We start from the raw sequence: 8,483 nt of genomic DNA on the forward strand, positions 1-8,483 counted from the left end.
AAAAAAAAAAAACAGTGGAATTTATCTTTTGGGGATTTAATGGAATTGTAGTCACTGTGCAAAAACAAAACCACCCCCCCTCCACGCACACACAAACACACACATTTGTCCCTTTTATGATATTTTTAAAGATGTGTCCGTTCTGCCAACATCATTTGAATGCACAGTTTTCACAGCCATCCTCTTAATCCTAGAAACCCACAAAATCTGGAAGCGGTAGAAAGAAACAACATTGAAATCTTACGGTCACTTTTGATGTTTAATATTAAAGAGATACTGAGTAGACAGTGAGGAACAACACATCTATAAACATGAATTACTGCTTTGTTTTTTTTATTTTTTTATTTACCAAGGCTGTGTCCCACCAAGGTGGGGTAGCCTAGACAAGGCACACAATTTTAGCTCCCTCTGTCTCTTCCCCAAACCCTCCTCCTTCAGTGTGTGTGTGTGTATGTGCGTGTGACTGGTCTGAGGCCTGGTCTAAGCCACACCACACTGCACCAGGGTCAGCTGCACACTCCAGTGTGGGCACCTCCACAGCAGGGCCTCAGCCAAGGCTGGTTTCCCCTTGCCGCTTCATCCCAAGACCAGACCTCTACCACACCCATCCATTCATCCATACACAAGCTCTCTCCACCCATCCCTGTCCTGAGCAGCCTCTCTCCCTTGCACCACAGTCATCCCTCTTGCATTCAACGCTCTTCTTACACCCTCAGTCCATCCCATTAGCCGGCATTAATCATAATTTATATTAAAAAACAGGATACCAGCACTTAAAAGCCACATCGCAGATGTCATGTCAGAATCAGGTAGTTACATTTTTTTAAATTCCCAATTTTCTCATGTCGAAAAGAAATAAAAAAAATAAAATGTTTACCCTCCCAACCAAAAGGTGGCGGTAATGCATCAATCTGTCAACAGCGTTCAATAACAAAGACGTGCGTCACAAACCGGAAGTCCAGAGCTAATAGCCATCAGCAGAAATGAAGATGACAGAAGAAAACTCTCTTGAAAGGTTAAATGTAACGATGGATGATGTGAACGCTATGATTAAAAAAAAAGAAGAAATTGAGGAGCAGATAAAGGCGTACTATGATGTCTTAGAGGACGTAAGTTGGACACAAAGTTACATAAACTCTTTGGGTTTCGAGTTTCCAAAATCAATCATTCTATCGGTTTTTTATAGCAGGGGGTTGGAGTTGAGGGTCCACTGGTTGACGCTGAGGGTTACCCACGAGCGGATGTGAATTTATACCAAATCAGGACGGCGAGACACAACATATCATGTAAGCATAAGATTTTTGAAACACATTTTATTGAGCTTGTTGTGTATAGAAAATAAATATAACATTCAACAATCCGACGAAGATCATGATCCTGTATAGCTTGAACCAAAAGTTCAAAACTTATAGTCAATAAGAATTTTAAACAGCAAAGACTCTTTAGTTTAACTATTTATTTTTGCTGTATTTTTTTTTCTTCATTTCCCCCCTTTTTTGTTAAACTTTTATGGCAACAGACGTTATTTCTTTGTTTTCAGGTCTGCAAAACGACCATAAGGCCATCATGGCAGAGATAGAGGAAGCCCTGCACAAGCTGCACGCTCGAGAGAAGGCCAAGCGAGAACAGGACCAAGCAGAAGCCACAGAGGAGCCCATGGAGCAGCAGGTCACCCTGCCTCCTCCTTTTGCACAAGTGGACACCGTGACTGAAGGTTCACCTGCCTCTGCAGCGGTTAGTGAATTTTAGCTTATTTTGTATTCTCAAAGAAACTATTTATACTACTTTAGATATCTTTTTTTTCCCTTAAAAGGGCCTCAAAGTTGGAGATGAAGTCATTGAGTTTGGCTCTGTAAACACCAAGAACTTTCAGAACCTCCAGAATATTGCATCTGTCGTGCAACACAGTGAAGGGGTAAGTTTAGATGTTGTCCTGCAGGTTTATATTGAATATATTAACATTTCTATTTTTCTTCTAATAAGTCTGTTTTGTTGCCACAATGTATTTTGCTTTCAAATTAAAACATTTTTCTTAACAAATTTCTGTTAATTCCATAAGAATTTAACTAAAATGGGAATCTCTTCATCGCGTTTCTGTTGCAGAAAGCTCTGCGTGTCACGGTTGTAAGGGCTGGCCAAAAGGTTCAGGTGAATCTCACCCCACAGCGATGGTCCGGCAGAGGTCTGCTGGGGTAAGTAAAAAGCATCTTCACTGTTACAAGCCCTTGTTTGGATCAGTTCTTGTAGAACCAGCTTGATCTAAATTTAAAAGGGGCTAAAAAACAGCCATTTTATGAAATGAAATACTGGTAAACCAATCCTTTACCATACTTTCTTATTGCTGTTTTTGATTTTTTTTGAATAGCTACACCTAAAGTCAAAACCTGTTCATGTTTCTCTTTTCATTTTTTAGATGCAACATTGTTCCTGTCCAGAGATAAACTACACAACTTACATTCTGGAACTTTTCCCCCACTTTCCTTTTTGAGTGATTTCCCAATGACTTTGTATACAAGAGCAGAATATGGGACAATAAAGAACACTTGAGATTAAATATTTGGCAGACAGTTTTCTGCATTTGCAAAAGTTGGGACTGTTAGTTTTCCCTTCTGCATAACAAAAATAGATTTAGATTTTTCTATATTCTTCATCTTGGTTGAAATTAGTGACTGACTTTAGGATACAGTGATTAAAGAAAAAATAAAATAAGGAAAAATATCTAAAACAAAATGCAAATGCTTTGCAATAATCTGAAATTGTTTGATTGAATTTGGCTTGTTTTTTTCATTAGATTTTTCACCCCTTTTCATGTAATGGGAAGAACTTTTTTGTGTTTGCAGTGTTAAAAATGTCATCTAAAATAATAAAAAAAGACAAAATTGCAACCTGTGTTCTATAGATTCCACACAATAATGCTTTTGAGACAATCAAGAAAAACGAAATTTTAATTCAAATAAAATTATAGATTTTATTTATTGAATCAAAAAGTACAGTTTTTTCAATTTACAAGTAACAACTAAGATATGGGCTGAAAAATATTTAACTTAGCATGTTCCTAAGTCGTCTGTGACATTGGTATGAATGACAGGTGAAAAGTCTGTCTTGACATGTTTGCATTTTCCAGCCCGTTTAAAATTTCAACAAATCTAAAACTACAAAAGTTTTTTTAAGTGACGACAAAGAAGTGGTCTGAATAACATTGGAGGGGCAATCATGCAGGCATCTTGAGTTTCTTCTTTTTAGGTTTGACCATCTGTGGCAGTTGGATTTTAAAGGCAGTCCTGAAACAACACAAAACGAGACTGAACAGTCTAAATGCACAAAGTTCAATTGGTGCTAAATGTCCCATTTACTGGCAGTACAATTTAAAAGCCGGATTTGGTAGCTTGGAAATGAAAAACACTTACTCGCATGTTGTGCAGATCGGGCTGAAGTTACAAAATACTTCAAGAAGAGATGAGAATGAAGTGTCAGTATACGGGGAATTTGTTGCTGAGACCTCATAGTGTGGCAGTAAATCACTCACTTGAAAGACAAACAGAGCATACATAACCAATTTCGATGAGATTACGGTGGCAGAAGCACGCTGCTCTGTAATCTACATGCGCAGGGGGTGGCAATACTAGCTGGGAACGCTGCTCTGAGTCTGGGAGGAACACCCACTGGGAATAAAACACAAAAGTATGGACCTTAAATCACATGTGCTGCACCAAAGCAATGCGAAAATTCACTCTTACCAAAAGATACTGAGTCAAAGCTAATTTTTGAGGTATCTTCAAGTACAGGCCTCCAGTTATATCACAAGCCTAGAAAACGAAACAAAAACCTCTTTTCAGCTCTGGTAGCGGAAATGCTGTACAACTGAAGAACAAGGAGGCAAAACTCGGTCCTCCTGAATGTTGTTGTAACCCACATCAGCTGGCAGTAATCCGTTCAAAAATGATCAATCCTCTTTGTGCTGTAAACGGTGACACTAAGCTCTAAATGAACATGTCGGAAAAAAAAAAAAGTACCTGCTGAAGAAGCCCTGAGTCTGAGTCCAAAACACAGGCATCTATCAGGATGTTCTGTTTCAAAAAGAAGACAAAAATTCCTTTATGATGACTTTATACACAAACGCACACATACACACAAGGCCATTCACACCAGATCAAAGCCCACAGTGGCATGTAGTTAAAACAAAAAAAAGTTCTATCATATCTGGTTTTACAGCGTGACGTCAAAGTCTTTATATTAAAGTTGTCACTGACGTATTTGACAGTACGTTTATTTAACAAAAACAGTGCATATTGAGTGGAGATTAAAACACGTGAACCTGATTTCTCCAAGTTACCTGCTTTTGTGCAGCAAAAATGACATTCATGAAGTTCATGTATTGAAGAGCGCAGTCCTCAGCTGCTTTGATCACCTGTCCAAGACAGGAGATGAGCTCAGGGTCTGACGTTGTCAGAAACACTCACAAATGACTTTAGGACTTACCAGTATTCTTGATTTAATCTCCTGTCCAACTAAAAACACAAATAAACGCAACTTATTTTGTAAGGGAATAAAACAACAAGTTCAAGTCAATACCTAGTCCAAAATGAGTAACATTACCGTCAAGTTCTTTTGAGACCCTGTAAATATCTGTATTCATTAGCATTAAGGAAAATGTATCAAACAGCTCACATTAACATTTGTTACTTTATAAAATAGGAAGATCCAACCGGCTTCTTTTCATCAGGGAAACAAAAATTGGGCAATTCTTAGGGAAAAAACACAAGTTTCCACCTGTTTTTCAAATAAGCAGCAAAAGTATGTTAGTATTTTTAGCCCTTTTACACTTCATCCCATATATGATGTGACCACAGAGGTATTATAAAATAAACTGTTGGTGTGGATTTGTTTTTTAGAACGACAACAAACAGAATAGATTGTAAGGATACAGCAGAGAGCTTTGGCAAGAGATCCGGCCAACAGAGTATCCGTGGAATTGCCCCTCACTTCAGCTATAAAGAATTACAAGCATTGATTAAATAAAATACTCAAACCACACTTTTAATTATTATTTTGACTATAACAACACATTTTCAGCAAAGAAAGCTTTGTCTGCTTATCATTTAACCCTTAGATGACCCCAACCTTGCATTGACGTGTTCTCCCTACCATGACAAAAGTGGATAAAGGTGGAAAGATTTCATGTAATCCATGGACACAAGGGTTAAAAAGAAGAATGCGTGTAATTTACTTTTTGACAGGACATTTCGGATCTCTTCAGCAATGGCACTGTTGGCTACGGCCAGGAGCTCGTACTTCCCGTCTCTGCTGGAGGATGTGTCCTCTGCAGCTCCGCCCCCTCCTCCCAAACTCTTACTGGGATACAGGAAGTGACTGAATGGACAGAGATCAAACAGAAGCCATAAAAGCAGCAGAACATTAACCAGTCGGTACTTTATCTGTGGAAACTAAAACGATTTCAATAAAACAAACATTTCAGTTTTAGTGAAACTATTAGCTTGCACTAAATATATGTTAAAAACAGAAAGTTACCTGTCTTGGCAGTGGCTGGCAATAACAGCCAGTTTGTTTGTTCTGGTCAAAGCCATGTGGGAGTTTCCCATCACCATGACTCCATCCAGGCACTTGGACAGAGTGAACTGGACAATGAGAGAAAACAGTTTTTTCTCCAATATATATTGTCGAATTTCAAATATTGTGGATCCAATACATTAAAAAGGTCATGAGGGCTTCCTTTAGCCCTACTTCAGTTAATAGTCCGATTTTTAACTTTGTTAGGCCATTCTGGCTTTTAACAAAGCCATCTGTGGCATTTATCAATTTATACTTTCAACAGAAATAAATTAGGATATAATGCATCAAAACAATAGATGTAGAATAAATAAAAACCACATACTTAGCGGTTTTAAAATTCTTCTTTAGTGAAGTTAGTTTAAGGTGTTATTAGTCACCATGAAAACATACAGTGGGGCAAAAAAGTATTTAGTCAGCCACCAAGCTCTACCACAAAAAAAAATGAGAGGCCTGTAATTTTCTTCATAGGGAAAACCTCAACTACGAGAAACTTCTTCCTCTTTCGGCTTTTCCCATCAGGGATCGCCACAGCGAACAAGTCGCATGGTAAACTTGGCAATGTTTTACGCCGGATGCCCTTCCTGACGCAATCTTCTCAACGCAACCGGGCTTGGGACCGGCACAGAAGTAGAGAAGGAAACAGGGAGCAGCCCGGATTTGAACCCTGGTTTCACGGACGGAAGGCGCCGCAAACCAGCACGAGCTAAACCGGCTCCTTCACCTACGAGAAACAATAAGAGAAAAGAAAAATCCAGAAAATCACTGTCTGATTTTTTTTTAACAATTTATTTATAAATTATGGTGGAAAATAAGTACCGGTTTGTGGTTAATAAAGAAAGTTCAACTCAATACTTATTGTATTCTTATTATTTACCCTTTGTTGGCAATGACAGGCATCAAACGTTTTCTGTAAGTCTTCAGAAGGTTTTCACAAACTGTTGCTGGTATTTTTGGCCCATTCCTTCATGCAGATCTCCTCTAGAGCAGTCATGTTTTGGGGCTGTCGCTGGGTGACACAGACTTGCAACTCCCTCCAAAGATTTTCTATGGGATTGAGATCCGGAGACTGTAACGGCCACTGCAGGAACTTGAAATGCATCTTATGAAGCCACTCCTTCATTATTCGGGCAGTGTGTTTGAGACTGTTGTCACTCTGAAAAACGCATCTCTCTCCGTGTCATTCACGAGGTCCCCCTGTGTGGTTCTGGGATTTCTGCTCACTGTTTTTGTGATTACTTTGACAACACGGGATGAGATCTTGCAGGGAGCCCCAGATGGGGGGAGATTATCAGTGCATGGTAATGTATGTCTCCCATTTCCTAATAATGGCTCCCACAGTTGTTTTCTTCTCACCAAGCTGCTTACCTATTGCAGATTCAGTCTTCCCAGGCTTGTGCAGGTCAACAATTTGGTTTCTGGTGTCCTTAGACAGCTCTTTGGTCTTGGCCATAGTGGAGTTTTGAGTGTGACTGCTTTACGTTGTCGACAGGTGTCTTTTATAGAGATAACGAGTTCAAACAGGTGCCATTACTACAGGTAACGAGTGGAGGACAGAGGATCCTCTTACAGTAGAACCAGAAATCCTGCTTGTTTGTAGGTGACCAAATACTTATCCACCATAATTTACAAAAAGAAAATTCTTTAAAAATTAGACATTGTGATGTTCTGGTTGTTGTTTTTTTTTCTTTTCGTTTTGACTCTCATAGTTTAGGTATGATGAAAACTACATGAAAATATGATGAAAATTACAGGCCTCTCATCATCTTTTTAAGTGGGAGAACTTGCACGATTGGTGGCTGACTAAATAGTTCTTTGCCCCACTGCATACTAGGTACACAATAAACCTGAAGTTTATTTAGAAAGTGACATTTCCAGACTGATGCTACAATCTCAATCTCTGGGTTGCTCATCAGATTTATCCCTATAATTATGAATACATAAATATCAACTGTTAGTTTAATGAAATTTCACATTTAAAATACCGTGCTTCAGAAATCAAGATGAAAATTGAAGCACCATTGAAGTGATCTAATCCTTTGAAAAAGGAAAAGATCAATTTGGATGTGGTCAGCTGTACTCAAACGTATGTATAACTATAAACAATATTTTTCAAAAGTTGTCAACGAGAATAAACACATCCTGACTTTAGTGTGGTTGTTTATTATTTAAAAAGGCATCAATCAAAATTACGTTTAATTCTTAATTATTCCAATTTTTGTTTTCGTAAATTCTGCGTTTCTCTTTTTTTTAATTGATGGATTAGATCTATATTTTATGTGTTGTCCTTTACTTTCACTTTTATGCTTTTCATGTAGTAGATTATTTATGGGGTGGAAAAGAGAAAGAAGTGATGGAACCTCTGGTTCACGCTGAGCTTGCTGGCCCCACCAGATCGGATTCACGTCCACCACGATGACCAGCAAGTTCACTTCATCTTCTGCAAAACACGCGACGCGAGTGGAAGTGAGCAAAAGGAAAAACAAAAAACAAAAGTAATGTGAAAACCAAGACATACCTGATGCCATCACGAAATGTCATGAATTCAAGAATCAGAACTTAGTGGGTCTCCGGGCTTTAACTATTTTCCTTCCTCCATTCATTAAATTATACACCAGCTTACACTTACTGAAAAAGTTTTACACTCTTTTTTTTTTTGTTGCTAATATGAAAAAAAGTGCTAAAATAAAAACGAGATCCTCCGTCTTACCGTTGGCGCATACTTAGTGCGCAGCTTCTTCTTCTATTACTTTACAAAAAGCCAATCTCACTACTGCCACCTAGTGGAAATTATGTTTCATTTTTAGAGCTCTGTGATGTGATTGCTGTCTTTTTAATAAAAACAAAATTTAAAACGTTTATTATAAACCTAGGTTATGTCAGGATAAAATTGTACAGAAAAAATCTGACACGTT

At 38.3% G+C, this 8,483-nt stretch overlaps 2 protein-coding genes across 5 annotated transcripts; one reads left to right on the forward strand and one right to left on the reverse strand.

Annotated features, from left to right (window-relative positions):
* The first annotated feature begins 924 nt into the window (after nt 1–924).
* Nucleotides 925–2,885, forward strand: psmd9 (proteasome 26S subunit, non-ATPase 9). Of its 2 annotated transcripts, none has more exons than XM_020705884.3 (6): nt 925–1,109; nt 1,190–1,286; nt 1,541–1,734; nt 1,814–1,915; nt 2,104–2,192; nt 2,414–2,885. In XM_020705884.3, the coding sequence occupies exons 1-6, from the start codon at nt 984–986 to the stop codon at nt 2,439–2,441; spliced, it is 636 nt and encodes a 211-aa protein (XP_020561543.1). In that variant the 5' UTR covers nt 925–983; the 3' UTR covers nt 2,442–2,885. The 2 variants fall into 2 exon arrangements, with proteins under 2 accessions (XP_020561543.1, XP_004072399.1); XM_004072351.5 differs by having other exon boundaries at nt 928–1,109; nt 1,187–1,286.
* A 57-nt stretch (nt 2,886–2,942) lies between these two features.
* gtf2h3 (general transcription factor IIH, polypeptide 3) lies at nt 2,943–8,345 on the reverse strand. Of its 3 annotated transcripts, none has more exons than XM_004072350.5 (13): nt 8,087–8,345; nt 7,929–8,008; nt 5,530–5,636; nt 5,228–5,370; nt 4,926–4,988; nt 4,597–4,626; nt 4,480–4,508; nt 4,334–4,408; nt 4,014–4,067; nt 3,738–3,806; nt 3,527–3,662; nt 3,408–3,444; nt 2,943–3,281 (listed from the first exon to the last, which is right to left on the reverse strand). In XM_004072350.5, exons 1-13 carry the CDS (start codon nt 8,094–8,096, stop codon nt 3,212–3,214), a joined length of 903 nt encoding a protein of 300 aa, XP_004072398.1. In that variant the 5' UTR covers nt 8,097–8,345; the 3' UTR covers nt 2,943–3,211. The 3 variants fall into 3 exon arrangements, 2 of the variants coding, with proteins under 2 accessions (XP_004072398.1, XP_078809179.1); XM_078953053.1 differs by having other exon boundaries at nt 5,530–6,292; nt 8,087–8,312; XR_013658163.1 differs by lacking the exon at nt 3,527–3,662 and having other exon boundaries at nt 3,408–3,525; nt 8,087–8,335.
* Between the last annotated feature and the right edge of the window lie 138 nt (nt 8,346–8,483).

This window comes from Oryzias latipes, chromosome 9 (assembly GCF_053564925.1).
Source record: "Oryzias latipes strain Hd-rR chromosome 9, Olatipes_Hd-rR_3.1".
Lineage (NCBI taxonomy): Eukaryota > Metazoa > Chordata > Actinopteri > Beloniformes > Adrianichthyidae > Oryzias > Oryzias latipes.

Coding starts and splice junctions, on each gene's coding strand:
- psmd9 (XM_004072351.5), top strand. CDS start 984: ATGAAGATGACAGAAGAAAACTCTCTTGAAAGGTTAAATGTAACGATG. Junction 1,110..1,186: donor ACTATGATGTCTTAGAGGAC/GTAAGTTGGACA, acceptor GGTTTTTTATAG/CAGGGGGTTGGAGTTGAGGG. Junction 1,287..1,540: donor GGCGAGACACAACATATCAT/GTAAGCATAAGA, acceptor CTTTGTTTTCAG/GTCTGCAAAACGACCATAAG.
- gtf2h3 (XM_004072350.5), bottom strand. Junction 5,371..5,529: donor GCCAGCCACTGCCAAGACAG/GTAACTTTCTGT, acceptor CTGTCCATTCAG/TCACTTCCTGTATCCCAGTA. Junction 3,807..4,013: donor ACTCAGGGCTTCTTCAGCAG/GTACTTTTTTTT, acceptor TTCGTTTTCTAG/GCTTGTGATATAACTGGAGG.